General features: G+C 47.2%; 1 protein-coding gene across 4 annotated transcripts in view; it reads left to right on the forward strand.

The window, feature by feature from the left end:
- The window catches only part of plppr1 (phospholipid phosphatase related 1), a 114,555-nt gene that overhangs the window by 48,699 nt on the left and 49,437 nt on the right, over positions 1-16,419 (forward strand). For all 4 annotated transcript variants that reach the window (XM_078215326.1, XM_078215328.1, XM_078215327.1 and 1 more), the window contains exon 3: positions 4,611-4,799. In XM_078215326.1, coding sequence (XP_078071452.1) covers positions 4,611-4,799 — 189 coding nt within the window. The remainder of the gene's footprint in view (positions 1-4,610; positions 4,800-16,419) is intronic.

The raw sequence follows: 16,419 nt of genomic DNA on the forward strand, positions 1-16,419 counted from the left end.
TCTCCGTCCTCGCTTGCGGCGAGGCGTGAATGGGTGGTAAATTCCAGCCGTTGTTGTAGATAGACAAGATTCTTATTTGAAATTCAGCAAGAGTTTGCGGTAGTTTTGGATTCCCTCTCTGCTAATTGGCTCGTGCCATTCCGAGGTCAGTTGAAAGCATGTTGGCCACCGAAGCGCGTATTGACCCCGTTCTATCAGCCAGTGAGGTGGAGTCTGCCCAGGACTCAGTCCATTTATTCAGTAAACATCTAATTAACAAGGGCTCTACAGGGGGAGATGCTGAGAGGATAGTTCCCCCCTTCGTGGGGGGAATCTGGAACTCAGGACCACAGTTTCAAAATGAAGGGTTCCTCTGTTTAAGGCAGAGGAGGAGGAACGTCTTCCCTCAGAGGCACATTAGTCTTTGGAACTCCCATCTCCAGAGAGGAGGGGGAGGTTGGGTCATTGAATATATTGAAGACCGAGATTGACAGACGGAGTTAAGAGTTGTGGGGGGCGGGTCGTCAGGTGACAGGCACGGTGGCACAGTGGTTAGCACTGCTGCCTCACAGCGCCAGGGACCTGGGTTCAATTCCAGCCTTGGGTCATTGTCTATGTGGAGTTTGCACATTCTCCCCGTGTCTGCGTGGGTTTCCTCCGGGTGCTCCGGTTTCCTCCCACAGTCCAAAGATGTGCGGGTTAGGTTGATTGGCCATGCTAAATTGTCATTTAGTGTCAGGAGATTAGCAGGGTAAGTTTGTGGGGTTACGGGGATGGGGCCTGGGTGGGATTGTTGTCGATGCAGGCTCGATGGGCCGAATGGCCTCCTTCTGCACTGTAGGGATTCTATGATTCTGTGAAAGTAGAGTTGAAGCCACAAAAGTTTTTAAATGATGATTGTGTGCACACTCCTCCAATTGATGCAAGATCTTATTGTGTCTGAAGACTCCAGCATTTTTGACAGAAGGACAATAGCCTGAAATATGTCCAATTGTTTCGTACAAGGAGTTTCATCTTCGACATAATTTACTACATCCGAATTTTCCAAATGCTAAACAATTTCTTGTAGGGAATGCATTAGGGTGTGAATGGCGGAGCAAGCTCGAGGGGCCAAATGGCCTCCTCCTGCTCCTATTACCTACTCTCTTACTTGAGACAAACCTTCAACAGAGGCCAGAATTTTTCGCTCATTCATACCGGGGGGATCATCCAGCTGATCTTACCGCTGTTTTTAAGATTATGAAAGTTTTTGATAGGACAGAGGATGATCTAGGGGGAGACCAGAACGAGGGAAGTAAACTCAAAGTAAGACAGCCACTAATAAATCTAGTAGAGAATTCAGGAGAAACCTTACACGGAGTGGTTAAAATAGGGAACCTGCGCAGCTTGTTATAGAACCATCCAATATTCATTGAAGCCAATGCAATGTCAATTAGATGATGTTTATAAGAGCTATCCCAGTCACCAGATGACAGTCCATGCAGCGAAGATGATGGAATACCACGGCTGGGATTTTCTGTTCCCGCTTACAGCGGGAATTCTCGCGGGTGGGACGGAAAATTTGACAGACCAGCAAGATTTTCCGCTCCCACTCAAAGCGGCTGGGTAGATTGGATTGATAGTTTAAATTGTGTGTGTGTGTGTGTGTGTGCGCGCGCGTGTATGTGTGTGCACATACATATGTGTGCATACATGTGTGCATGTGTGTTGAATATGTGTGTGCACATACATGTGTGCGTCTGTGTGTATGTGTTTGATGGGGAAGAGTGTGGGCGTATGGTGGCCAAGGTGATTAAGAAAGCATATGGCATGGTTGCCTTCATCAGCCAGGGCATTGAGTACAAGAGTTGGCAAATCATGTTGCAGCTATATAAAACCTTGGTTAGGCCGCATTTGGAGTACTGCATGCAGTTCTGGTCACCACACTACCAGAAGGACATGGAAGCTTTGGAGAGAGTGCAAAGAAGGTCCACCAGGATGTTGCCTGTCTCGAGGATGTTGACTATGAGGAGAGGTTGAATAAACTCGGTTTGTTTTCACTGGAAAGACGGAGGCTGAGGGGAAACCTGATAGAGGTCTACAAAATTATGAGAGGTATAGACAGAGTGGATAGTCAGAGGCTTTTTCCCAGGGTGGAATTGTCAATTAAGAGGGAGCACAGGTTCAAGGTGAGAGGAGGAAAGTTTAAGAGTGATGCGCGGGGGAAATTTTTCGTGCAGAGAGTGATAGGTGCCTGGAACACGCTGCCAGAGGAGGTGTTGGAAGCAGGCACAATAGCAGCATTTAAGAGGAACCTGGATGGGTACATGGATAGGGAGGGAGTAGAGGGATACGGACTGAGTAAGGGCAGAAGGGTTTTTTCAGTTTAGTTAGGGCATCAAGATCAGTAAGAAGTTTAACAACACCAGGTTAAAGTCCAACAGGTTTATTTGGTAGCAAAAGCCACACAAGCTTTCGGAGCCCCAAGCCCCTTCTTCAGGTGAGTGGGAATTCTGTTTACAAACAGGGCATATAAAGACACAAACTCAATTTACATGAATAATGGTTGGAATGCGAATGCTTCAAGACAGGTTCTTGATGCTCTCTCCTTGATGTCTTGATGCTCTCTCCACTCACATTGTTTGTATCTTAAAGACTTGATTAGCTGTAAGTATTCGCATTCCAACCATTATTCATGTAAATTGAGTTTGTGTCTTTATATGCCCTGTTTGTGAACAGAATTCCCACTCACCTGAAGAAGGGGCTTGAGGCTCCGAGAGCTTGTGTGGCTTTTGCTACCAAATAAAGCTGTTGGATTTTAACCTGGTGTTGTTAAACTTCTTACTGTGTTTACCCCAGTCCAACGCCGGCATCTCCACATCATCAAGATCAGCACAGGCTTGGAGGGCCGAATGGCCTGTTCCGGTGCTGTACTTTTCTTTGCTCTTTGTTCATGTGATGGATGAAGTGAGTGGGACAAAGAATTCCAGCATGAAATATGGCAGGATTGGGTAAAATAGTGAGGGTTTAAAAAAGATAGGGGGGGGAAGGGGCAGCCAGTCACAAGGAGAAGAGCAAAGCATGAAGAGAAGAGAATTCCTTCGTATGTTGGTGGGCCGGAGGGAATAGTGGTGCTTGGGACTGGGGAAGATGGGAGGGGCTGAGTGAGTATCAACTGTGGTTTATTAGAGAAAGCAAAGCATCCTGGAGAAAGGTGTGAGATGTCCTTGTGATTACCATAGAATCATAGAATCTCTACAGTGCAGGAGGGGGCCATTTGGCCCATCAGGTCTCTTCGAAAAAGCATCCTAGCAAGGTCCACACCACAACCCCCTATCCCATCCCATCATTCTGAGCATTTACCATGGCCAATCCACCTAACCTACACATAGAATCATACAATCATAGAATCTCTGCAGTGCAGAAGAAGGCCATTCGGCCTGCACCGACCATAGTCCCACCCCAGGCCTTACCACATAACCCCACATATTTACCCTGCTAGTCCCTTGCCACTAAGGGGCAATTTAGCATGGCCAATCCACCTAACCCGCACATCTTTGGAGTGTGGGAGGAAACCAGAGCACCCGGAGGAAACCCATGTGGACACGGGGAGAACATGCAAACTCCACACAGACAGTGACCCAGGCCGGGAATCGAACCCGGGTCGCTGGCACTGTGAGGGAGCAGTGCTAACCACTGAGCCACCGTGCCGCCCCAGAGTTGTCCCAGCTTCCAGCCCACGTCCAAGAGTTGGTCAAATCCAACCTTATGTCATTCCGTGGAGTACTGTAACTCCATTTGGAAATACACTCTCAAGGAAGAAATGACAGAATGAATTTGTCGCCGTTAGCCATGCTCGAGGTGAGAACACGGAATTAGAAACATATTGCCAAAGTTTTTCATCTTGAACCCATCAGGACAAATGCAGAATGTCAAATTAGCGACACCCATTGCAACTTGGCTCATTCCGCCATTGTTCTAAGTTCCTCACTGCCATGCGACTCTTAGAGAACAACACTGGCAAAGGTCGGGTTAAATGTTACTCAGCAACGGTTTGTGTTTCTCGATCATGATTACTGCAGTGGCTGTGAAATTCAGGACATCCCGACCCTCTTCAGATCTGAGAATTGGCTTTTCACCTGAAGGAAGAGGCTGCTTTTGGCATTTGCGCTGCGGGAGTGCGCTCTCCAGCTGGTCTACAAAGAAAGCGCAATTTAATTAGCCCAGCAAATGCCAGGCGCTGGAACCTCGAGCCCTCCAGCTCTTTCGCAGCCTTAACTTGTCCGGAAACAGATGGGGGTTGATAAATATAGAGCTGATTTTGATGTTTAACTTCAGGACTTGCTGCTTTTGCCATCAACATTGATCACTTAATGATTAGTGACACTGCAATGCCCTTTGATAAAGTTGTGATTGAAAGCATCAGTTCTCTGGTGTACTGGGTACTGGCTCCTAGTTCCAAATGAAACATTTATTAGTGTCATCTGCCAAAAGACTTACATAATGAGAGAATCAAAGCGGAGAATGCATCGCTCTGTAGTGGAAGGATTATTGGGTTGCTGGAGGGAGCGTGCACTCTGGGACTACCTGATCTGAGGCAGCTTTGGTAGTAATGTCCGCTCATCTCAATGTTAACTATGCTGTACTTCCAGCTCGTCATCATGGCAGGGACCGTGCTTCTCGCCTATTACCTTGAGTGCACAGACACCTTCGAGGTTCATATCCAGGGCTTCTTCTGTCAAGACGGTGACTTAATGAAGCCGTACCCAGGACCCGAAGACAACAGTTTCATTTCCCCGCTCGTCCTGTACTGTGTTTTAGCGGCTACTCCAACCATCATTGTAAGTAAAACAAACCACGCTTCACATCCCTCTCTATCTCCGGTGTCAATGCCTGTCCATCTCTATCGGTCATTCCTTTGTCGAACGCTCCCAGTCTTTCACTCCCTCTCTCCCACTCCTCTTCAAACACAATTCCTGCAATTACGTCTCCCCATCACTCGTTTCCCCCTCAGTGGTTTTGTCCCATCTCTCTCCCTCTCCCTCAATCCGGAATCTATTCCACAGAATCTTATGCCTTTCGCACCCTCGGTGTGTGCACTTCATTTAGAAACAAGGATAGTCGCACGTGGAGCAATCAGCTCCTTTTCTGTTCAGTTTGACGGGCACTGTTATTCGATGTTACATTTCCATTGCCAATCCCTTCCCTAATGCTGCTAATGCTTTGCCTTGTTTAATTGTCAGTGTTCAGACACCAGTCTCTGATAACCAAACAGAAGCTCTATCATCTTAATAAAATCATTGCTGCTTCACTGGATACCTCTAATGAAGAGCCATTTGTAATCTCTTGCAAGGGATCTCCACGCACTCCACAGCCACTCCACTCCTATGAGAACAATTTCACATTCATAGCACTGATGCCAATGTGTGCGTATGTGTGTGTGTGTGTGTGTGTGTGTTTTGTCTGTGTCTGTGTTTAGTGTGTATGCATGTTTGTGTGTTAGCATGTGTGTCTCCATATGTGAGTGCCTCTGTGTGTAGTGTGCGTGTGTGTGCATGCACACGTGCACATGTGTGTGCAGGTGTGTGTGTGTGTGGTGCTTGTGTGTATGTGTGTGTGAATGTGTGTGCCTGTATGTGTGTATGTCTGTGTGTTTGTGTTGGCATGTGAACGTATGTTTCTGTGTGTCTGCTTGTATGTGTCTGTCTGTATGTATGTTTGCATGTATCAGTGCATGTGTGTGTGTGTGCTTGTGTGTCACTGTGTGCGTGCATGCATATGTTTGTGTGCATGTGAGTGTGTGCGTGTGTGCATGCGCGTGTGTCTGCATGTGAGTGCATGTGTGTGTGTATGTGCGTGTGTGTGCGTGCATGTGTGTCTCTGAGTGTGTGTGTGTCTCTGCGTGTGTGCGTGCGAGTGTGTCTCTGAGTGGGTGTGTCTGTATGTGTGTGTGTGTCTGTGCGTGTGTGTGTGTCTCTGTGCGTGTGTGTGTGTGTGTGTGTCCCTGTGCATGTATGTGTCTCTGTGCGTGTGTCTCTGTGTGTAAGTGTGTGTGTGTGCCTCTGAGTGCTTGTGTCTGCATGTGTGTGCATCTGTCTCTGCGTGTGTGTGTGTATGTGTGCGTATGTGTGTGCGTGTGTCTCTGTGCGTGGGTATGTGTGTGCATGTGCGTGTGTGTGTCTCTGTGCGCGTGTGTGTGTGTGTGTCTGTGTGTGTGTGTCTGTGTGTGTGTCCGTGTGTCTGTATGTGTGTGTGCATGTGCGTGCGTATGCGTGCGTGTGTGTGTGTGTCTCTGCGTGTGTGTGTGTATGTGTGTGTGTGTGTCTCTGTGTATGTGTGTGCATGGCTGCATGTTTGTGTGAGGAATTTACATAATTGAATTTGAGAAGAAGACTTTTCTAAAAATAGCTTTTATTTTCCACACGCTGAACTATTTAATACCTCCTCCACTGTTGATACGTATAACCTGATCTATGTTAATTGGAAAGGTCCCTTGCCAAGCATTAGAATTCTATGATATCTGTCATCTTTGACACTTTGTTATTTGCTCGAACATTTGCTTTTGCTACATTCCAGATCAGTGTATATTATGATGGACTAGTTTAAACTAAAATAATTCAAGTGTTTGATGCAGGTTTGCAGAAACTTGCTGGTTAGTTGTGTTCAGTCCCAGAATAGCAGTGGTATATTTTCTGGGGGCGTTCAGAACTTTATTGCAACTTTAAAACATTTTGGAAGAAGTTTGTCCTGAGAACTGTGGTTCCTTTCTTACTCTCTCGTTACATCCCTTACCAACTGTTTCACCATTTCAGGGGGAAGCTGGAACTAGTCATTAATATTCTGCTGCAGGTTCCTGCTCACTGAAGACAGTCCAAAGATGTGCAGGTTAGGTTGATTGACCAGGTTAAAAAAAAAAATTGCCCCTTAGAGGGATTAGCGGGTAAAATATGTGGGGGTAGGGCCTGGGTGGGATTGTGGTCGGTGCAGACTCGATGGGCCGAATGGCCTCCTTCTGCACTGTAGGGTTTCTATGATTTCTATGATTTCTATGTCTTTAAAAATAAGAGAATGTTTCTGCATTTGACATGCGATTTTCTGTTTTGACAGTCACGATGGATGTACTAGAAAACCAAAGACATTTCATAGTGCAGAACCAGCGTCTTAGAGATAGAAATTGTTGCCTTACATAATGTTTGGTCCTCTTATTTGAGGAAAGGTGTAGTGACATTGGAGGCAGTTCAGAGGAGGTTCACTAGATTGATTCCAGAGATGAGGGGTTTGTCGTATGAAGAGAGATTGAACAGTTTAGGCCGATACTCTCTGGAATTTAGAAGAATGAGGGAAGATCAAATTGAGGTAGACAAGATGATAAAAGGTATGGATAAAGTAGACATGGCGTTGATGCTTCCTCTTGTGGGGCATTCTAGGACGAGAGGTCATAGTCTTAGGATAAGGGGTAGCAAATTTGAAACAGAGTTGAGGAGAAACTACTTCTCCCAAAGGGTTTGTGAAGCTGTGGAATTCGCTGCCCCAAAGTGCGGTGGATGCTGGGACAGTGAGTAAATTTAAGGAGGAGTTGGACAGATTTTTAATTGGTAATGGGTTGAAGGGTTATGGGGAGAAGGCAGGAAAATGGGGATGAGGGGCATATCAGCCATGATCGAATGGCGGAGCAGACTCGATGGGCCGAATGGCCTAATTCTGCTCCTATATCTTATGAACTTATGAACTTCTTTCCAAAATGGAGCCAAAAGGTATTCCTAGAGAAGGTCTCAATGCAGGAGGTAGGAATTCCAGAGGCCGTGAAGTGAATGGTGGGTTAGGACCCAATGACAGATACTCCACCACCTTCTCAAGGACAAGTTTTAAGTTTAAGTTTATTTATTAGCGCCACAAGTAAGCTTACATTAACACTGCAATGAAGTTACTGTGAAAATCCCCCAGTCGCCACACTCCGGCACCTGTTCGGGTACACTGAGGGAGAATTTAGTTAGCATGGCCGATGCGCCTTAACCAGCACGTCTTTCGGACTGTGAGAGGAAACCGGAGCACCCGGAGGAAACCCACGCAGACACGGGGAGAGCGTGCAGACTCCGCATAGACAGTGACCCAAGCTGGGAATCGAATCCAGTTCCCTGGCGCTGTGAGGCAGCAGTGCTAACCACTGTGCCACCGTGCCACCCAATTAGCAATAAGCAATAAATGCTGGCCATACCATGATGCTCACACCCCGTGGATGAATAAAATAAAATCGCCCTTGTTACGTGCCCAAAATATCTGACCCATTCAATACAATCTTAAGTGGCGCCTTTGCAATTGATGCCCATGGCAACAGCAAATGGCGGGTGCGTTCCCCGTATGTCCATCCCTCAAGGATGAGCTGAGACTGTATAAGGGGCTGGACTCTGCCTTCTTGATAAGACTTTCCCCTTTATTTTTAGGGATGCATAAATCTCGAGTGGGGTGTCAAGGGCGTTCCCCCTCAGTGAGGAGCTGAACTGCTCCGTCTCATCCCGAGATTCCTCCACCGTGATATTCCGCATTGACAACTCCGGTTGGACACAAAGGCATAATACCGTGGATGCTGGACATCTGCAGTAAAAAACTGAAACTGCTGGGGATACTCAGGCAGCATCTGCGGCATGAGGAACGGATTAATTTTTCGAGTCTAGTATAAGTCTGCTTTGGAACTGAAGGAGGGTTGAAGTGTGATGGGTGTCCGATCAACGAAAAGAGGGGAGGAGGTGGAAACAAAAGATGAAGGTCTGGGATAGGGTAGAGGGCAGGAGAGATTACTTGACAAAGCTGTCATGGAAAAAATGGCGGCATGATGGCACAGTGGTTAACACTGCTGCCTCACAGCGCCAGGGACCTGGGTTCGATTCCCGGCTTGGGTCACTGTCTGAGTGGAGTTTGCACGTTCTCCCCGTGTCTGCTTGGGATTCCTCCGAGTGCTCCGGTTTCTTCCCACAGTCCAAAGATGTGCAGGTTAGGTGGATTGACCATACTAAATGCCCCTCAGTGTCCAAAGGTGTGCAGGTTAGATGGATTAGCCATGCTAAATTACCCCTCGATGTCCAAAGATGTGCAGGTTAGATGGATTAGCCATGCTAAATTGCCTCTCAGTGTCCAAAGATGTGCAGGTTAGATGGATTAGCCATGCTAAATTGCCCCTCGATGTCCAAAGATGTGCAGGTTAGATGGATTAGCCGTGCTAAATTGTCTCTCAGTGTCCAAAGATGTGCAGGTTGGATGGGTTGACCATGCTAAATTGCCCCTTAGTATTCCAAGATGCGTAGGTTAGGTGCTTTAGCCATGGCAAATGTGTAGGGTTATGGGTGGAGGGCGGGGTAGGTCTTTCGGGGAGTTGGTGGAGCCTCGCTGAGGGGAATGGCCTCCTTCTGCACTGTAGGTATTCTATGATTCTATTCTATGGTTCCAAGAGGCAAAGGGATCAGTAATGGCCACGGTAAAGAAACAAGTTATCGCCGAGTGATTGTAAATGCCAGAATAATGGACAGAATAATGGGCGGCACAGTAGCACAGTGGTTAGCACTGCTGCCTCACAGCTCCAGGGACCTGGGTTCGATTCCCAGCTTGGGTGACTGTCTGTGTGGAGTTTGCACATTCTCCTCGTGTCTGTGTGGGTTTCCTCCAGGTGCTCCGGTTTCCTCCCACAGTCCAAAGATGTGCGGGTTAGGTTGATTGGTCATGCTAAAATTGCCCCTTAGTGTCCTGAGATGCGTAGATTAGAGGGATTAGCGGGTAAATTATGTATGGATATGGGGGTAGGGCCTGGGTGGAATTGTGGTCGGTGCAGACTCGATGGGCCGAATGGCCTCTTTCTGTACTGTCGGGTTTCTATGATTTCTATGAGTTCTGTCCGAAAGTCAAAACACGAAAAACAAGAAACAGCGGCAAAAAAAAGACAGAATAAAACAGGGGGGAGAGAGTGAGCTGGTTTATTTGCGGTGCCTGTCTTTTCCTTTGTTGCTGTTAACGACTGTCTCAACATTAATGTGACTGACCCACATTAACATCAAGTGGAAGCAAAGAGCTCTTTCGCTATTAGTCATTGTCTTCCCCATGGGTGAAGGAATTTGCGATTTCATTAGCATTTTTATCAGATAGCTGTAGGATCGCTGGGTGTAAAATTTTGCATAATGCATTATTTTGATTACAGTCCAGAAATATTACAATGCCCAATTAAATATTAATCTGTGTTTAATATGTGATTAGGGTTCCATAGCTTATAAAAGGAGAGGGTGGGGAAAGCATCATCCAAAATTCACACAATCCCCCAAACTGCCCGAATGTTCACCGCACATACTGTTATTTAAGTAGTTTTTAAAAAATAATTTGTATACACATATGGGGGTGGCATGGTGGCACAGTAGTTAGCACTGCTGTCTCACAGCGCCAGGGACCCAGGTTCAATTCTGGCCTCGGGTCACTGTCTATGTGGAGTCTGCACGTTCTCCCCGTGTCTGCGTGGGTTTCCTCCGGGTGCTCCGGTTCCCTCCCACAATCCAAAGATGTTCAGGTTAAGTGCATTGGCCATGCTAAATAGGGCCGGCACGTTGGCACAGTGGTTAGCACTGCTGCTTCACAGCGCCAGGAACCCGGGTTCAATTCCCGGTTTGGGTCGCTGCCTGTGTGGAGTTTGCACGTTAATCCCCGTGTCTGTGTGGGTTTCCTCCGGGTGCTCTGGTTTCCTCCCACAGTCCGAAAGGCGTGCTGGTTAGGTGCATTGCCCCGAACAGGCGCTGGACTGTGGCGACTAGGGGAATTTCACAGTAACTTCATTGCAGTGTTAATGTAAGCCTTACTTATGACTAATAAATTAACTTTAACTTTTAACTTTCAATTGCCCCTTAGTGTCCCAGAATGCGTAGGTTAGAGGGATTAATGGGGTAAATATGTGGGGTTACAGGGATAGGGCCTGGGTGGTATTGTTGTCACTGTGACTCGATGGACCAAATGGCCTCCTTCTGCACTGTAGAGATTGTATGATTCTTTCCATGATTCCTTCAGTGTCAGGCAATGAGATGTTAGATGGGGCAGTGAGGAAGAAAACTATATTGGGAAGAATTAACTCCCACGAACCATGCATTGTTCACCATATGTCCATCCCCTATTTTATTTTGTCTAACTGGGCGAACACGGTGGCACAGTGGTTAGCACTGCTGCCTCAGAGCACCGGGGACCTGGGTTCGATTCCCGGCTTGGGTCACTTTCTATGCGGAGCCTGCGCATTCTCCCCGTGGGTTTCCTCCGGGTGCTCCAGTTTCCACCCACAGTCCAAAGATGTGCAGGTTAGGCGCATTGGCCATGCAAAATTGCCCCTTAGTGCACTGGAATGCGTAGGTTAGAGAGTTTAGCAGGGTAAATATGTGGGGTGATGGGGATAGGGCCTGGGTGGGATTGTGGTCGGTGCAGACTCGATGGGCCGAATGACCTCCTTCTGCACTGTAGGGATTCTATGGATTTGACCATCTGATCTCCATCTAATTAAGAGACTGGGCATTTGGGAGCATCTCTTCTTTAGCATCCAGATGAGTTAGTGAAGTCCAAACCAAGACAAAGCTTTTGCTTACTGAGAGAGTTTATTGGCTTGTTCAGTCCCCCAGCTCTCTTCACACACAGCCCAGTGTCCCAGCTATCCCCCAGTTAGATCTGTTCAAAGATATTATCTATCCATCACCTTTTTCTCTTAATCTTAGCAATGTTCTTGACATTTTTTTTATATTCCTTCGTGAGACATGGGCATCGCTGGCTGGGCCAGCATTTATTGCCCGTCCCTAGTTGCCCGAGGGCAGCTGAGAGTCAACCACATTGCTGTGGCTCTGGAGTCACATGTAGGCCAGACCAGGTAAGGACGGCAGATTTCCTTCCCTAAAGGACATGAGTGAACTGGATGGGTTTTCCCACAATCTTCATGACATTAACACTCACTGACCCCCAGATATTGTGCTTTGGATCTCATCAGATGGTGCTAGCATCTCAAGAGGAAGAGTTTAGAAGTTTGGGCCTCTGTTAACATGAAGCAGGGGCCTGGAGTGGTCATTAGGCCTTGTGTTAACTGGAGTTCCGGAGGTTACAGAGAGGGAGGGACACAGGAGGGATTTAAAAGCGAGCCATTGCTGGACCATGAGCTAATGTAGGTCAGCGAGCACAGGGATGAATCGGACTTGATATGTGTTAGGATATCGGGAGCGGAGGCTTGTACAAGCTCAGGTTTATAGAGGGTGCAAGAACAAAGGAAATAACAGCACAGGAACAGGCCCTTCACTTATTTATTAGTCACCAAGTAGGCTTACATTAACACCGCAATGAAGTTACTGCGCAAATCCCCTAGTCGCCACACTTGTGACACTGAGTTATAGAGTCACAGAGCATGGAAACAGGGCCTCCGGCCCAACTCGTCCATGCTGGCCAGGTTTCCTGAACTGAACTAGTCCCATTTGCCTGATAAACTAAAAATAAAGCCCCCCCCCCCCCCCCCCCCCCCCGGAGCCATACTCCCAAAGGCTGCCCTACATTACAGACACTGCATAACTGCAATAAATGTCACTGGGATAAAGAAAACCAAGTGATTTAACACAATCCCTAAGTTTTGCTTCATCTGGGAGCTGATGAAGAAATTGATTAACATCTGGGGAAGTACCATGGACCCTTGTGGAGCCTTGCATCTCCCCTTCTCTTTACCCCATCACTGGCGCCATAGTCTTTCGCTATCACCTGATGTCGCGCTGTGGCAATGCTGCATTGTTGCAGGTGTTTTTATTTTGGATAAGACTCTTCAGGAAAGGCCACCTCTCAGGTGAATGCAGAGGCTGCCCCAGTACCGATCTTAGACTTAGAATCCCTACAGTGCAGAAGGAGGCCATTCGGCCCATCGAGTCTGCACTGACCACAATCCCATCCTGGCCCCATCCCGCAACCTCATACACTTACCCTACCAATCCCCCCTGACACTAAGGAACAATTTAGTCTGGCCAATCAACCTAACCCGCACATTTTTGGACCAATCAATTAAGAGCAGGAATCTTCTCCAGTATCCTGACTAAAATTTATCCTTCAGCATTAAAGTCATTAAAACACATCTGTGTGACTCTGCACGTTCTCCCCGTGTCTGCGTAGGTTTCCTCCGGGTGCTCCAGTTTTCTCCCACAGTCCAAAGATGTGCAGGTTCAGTTGATTGGCCATGCTCAATTGACCCTAGTGTCAGGGGGATTAGCAGGGTAAATATGGGGGTGGGGGTTACGGGAATGGGGCTTGGGTGGGATTGTTGCCGGTGTAGACTCAATGGGCCGAATGGCTTCCCTCTGCACTGTAAGGATTCTATGATTCTATCCTCAAACTATGGCCCCTAGTTCTGGATTCCCCCAACATCTGGAACATTCTTTCCGAACCTACCCTGGGAAAGCCGCTGTATCAACGCAAGTCCTTAAAGTATTTAAGTGTAAATATTCTGCTTGTATGCATGAATGAGCAGGGGGAAGGGGGGGGATCAGGATATGGAATTTGATGATCGGCCATGATCAAAATGAATGGCGTAGCGGATTCAATGGGCTGAATGGCCTCCATCTGCTTCTAATTTCTATGTTTCATGTTACATAATCAATAATTATTACTGGTTATTCCACATATTCGGTCTTTAATATCTAAAGGTTATGAAATCTAGGGCAGGATTTTCCGACCATGCTTGCCCCAAAACCGGAAAATCCCATCCAAGGTCAACTGACCTGCTCCAATTCCCGTGATGGGCGGAATGGGAAAATCCGCCGCTGCTGCCGCCCCCACCCCCCCCCTTGCCCCCCGCCGGAATAACTTCCAAATTTATAATCTGAGCTGTTTTCAAATCCTCCTGAACAAGACGTGCAAGGGGGGGAAAATGTTATTTTGAACAGAATATATACATAAAGCAATAATTAACTGAATTCGAGTTACAATAGACAATCTGTCTTCTTTTCTAACTAGCAATAAAGAACCCAACTTAACACCTGTTACTTGGGAGCTCAGAACACAAAAGCACAATGAGAATATATTTACATAAATTCATGGCTTCCTCAAGATAGAATACATTGAGAATTCAGTCCCCAGGCCGGGGGAATCTTTCGACTTTGACACGGGGGGGGCGTGTAAACTGGACAATACCCTGTAGAAAATTCTATAATTTATCTGATAGGCGGATCATCTGTTCACCCCTTTGCTTGAATGAGAGGGTCGGCCATTTTGGATTGAGGTGAGGAGAAACTTCCTCACTCTGAGTGTTGTGAATCCTCTGGAATCTCTGCACTAAAAGATGCAGAGGCGGGTACAATTTTGTCTTTTAAAAAACATTTAGACAGTTGCATGGGTAAGATGGGCACAGAAGGATATGGGCCAAATGCAGGCAATTGGGACTAGCTTTGGGGTTTAAAAAAAAAGAGTGGCATGGACAAGTTAGGCCGAAGGGCCTGTTTCCATGCTGTAAACCTCTACAACTAAGTTATCACGTACATTCAAGGCCGAGAGAGAGGGAGTACTCGAGGGAATCAAGGGATCTGGGGATAGGGTGAGAAAGTGGGATGGAGCCTGATCAGATGTTATTAAATGGAGCAAGGTGGGAGGTGTCAGATCATAGTGCAGTGCAGAAAGAGGCCATTTGGCCCATCGAAGCTGCACCGACAACAATCGCACCCAGGCCCTATCCCCGTAACCCTACATATTTACCCCGCAAATCCCCCTGACAATAAAGGACTATTTAGTATGGCAAATCCACCTAACCCACACATCTTTGGAGTGTGGGAGGAAACCGGAGCATCCGGAGGAAACCCCACGCAGCCACGGGGAAAATGTGCAGACTCCGCACAGACAGCGACCCAAGGTCAGAATTGAACCGAATTGGATTTGCTAACTTGGGTCGGCATTCTTCAGTCTCGCACGTCCTGCCAGCGAGAATGGAGAATTCGGCGCTCAGCGGGACCGGATAATCCCAGCCACGGGCGAAGTCGGAGAATCCCAGCCTTGAGACAGAAAGTGGGGTAGCGGATCAAAACTTTTCAGATGAGGTTGACCAATGTGCTGCATGGCACCATCCAGTGGCCAGTAATTGGAACTGCGGGCAGATTCAAAAGTTAAAGTTTGTTTATGAGTCACAAGTAAGGCTTACATTAACATTGCAATGAAGTTACTGTGAAATTCCCAACAAAGGAATATAGAAACGGGGGAAGGCCATTCAGCCCTCCATCTGGTTCAGCCATTCAATTAGATCATGGCTTAATTAAATACATACACCCAAGCGTACACAGGCCATTCAGCCCCTCTAACCTGAGATCACATGAGCAAATAGTTCGAATGACATTAACTCACCGGGCAGCATTATCCCATCCCGCCCGCTATGGGAATCGTAGGGGGCGAGGGGAAGACCTTGCAAAGGTCCGATGACCTCTGGCTAGATTTTCCGATTTTGGGATGAGCGCGTCCGGAAAATCCCACCCATTGTTTCCAAATCTTCTCAATCCCTTACACTCTCCCATCTGATACAATTTAATTTGAATGTTGACATAGTTTCTGCTTCCACCAGTAGCCCAGGGAGCGAATTCCGCAGTTTTACAACTCTCCATGCGGAGACGTTGGCCGGAATTTTACCGGCACGCCCACCCTGATTCCAGGGGGGGGTGCGAGGCTCGGAGAACAGCATTCTCCGTTGGCCTCGGGTGGGATCATTCGAACCTCGGCGGACGTGCCGCTAAAATTCCATCTGTTATTTCTCCCACTGGTCTGAAAAAAGTCGTGTGTGTAGCCCAATCCATCACGCAAACCAGCCTCCCATCCATCGACTCTGTCTACACTTCCTACTGCCTTGGCAAAGCAACCAGCATAATTAAGGCCCCCACGCACCCCGGACATTCTCTCTTCCATCTTTTTTCTTCGGGAAAAAGATACAAAAGTCTGAGGTCACGAACCAACCGACTCAAGAACAGCTTCTTCCCTGCTGCTGTCAGACTTTTGAATGGACTTACCTCGCATTAAGTTGATCTTTCTCTACACCCTAGCTATGACTGTAACACTACATTCTGCACTCTCTCCTTTCTTTCTCTATGAATGGTATGCTTTGTATAGTGCGCAAGAAACAATACTTTTCACTGTGTACTAATACATGTGATGATAATAAATCAAATCAAATCATCTCTTTCAGTTAATCTTGTATCTCTGGCCTCTTGTTTTAACTCACTCAACCACTGGGAACAGTTTGTTTCTACCTCCCTTGTCCCCCGTTTCATAATTGTAAATGCTTCTTGTCATGCTGCTCTGTGAATTGTTAGTTGTTTAAGTTTGTTGAGTATTTTGTGCAGTATGATTGGATCTACAAGGCTCAGCATCCACTATTCACTGACAAAGTGTGTCTGCCTCTGGGGCAAAGAGGCTGCTTCCGTTTCAATTCCTTGCTAGCGGCGACTGAAGATTGACTCC

This window comes from Mustelus asterias, chromosome 6 (assembly GCF_964213995.1).
Source record: "Mustelus asterias chromosome 6, sMusAst1.hap1.1, whole genome shotgun sequence".
In the NCBI taxonomy this organism is placed as follows: domain Eukaryota; kingdom Metazoa; phylum Chordata; class Chondrichthyes; order Carcharhiniformes; family Triakidae; genus Mustelus; species Mustelus asterias.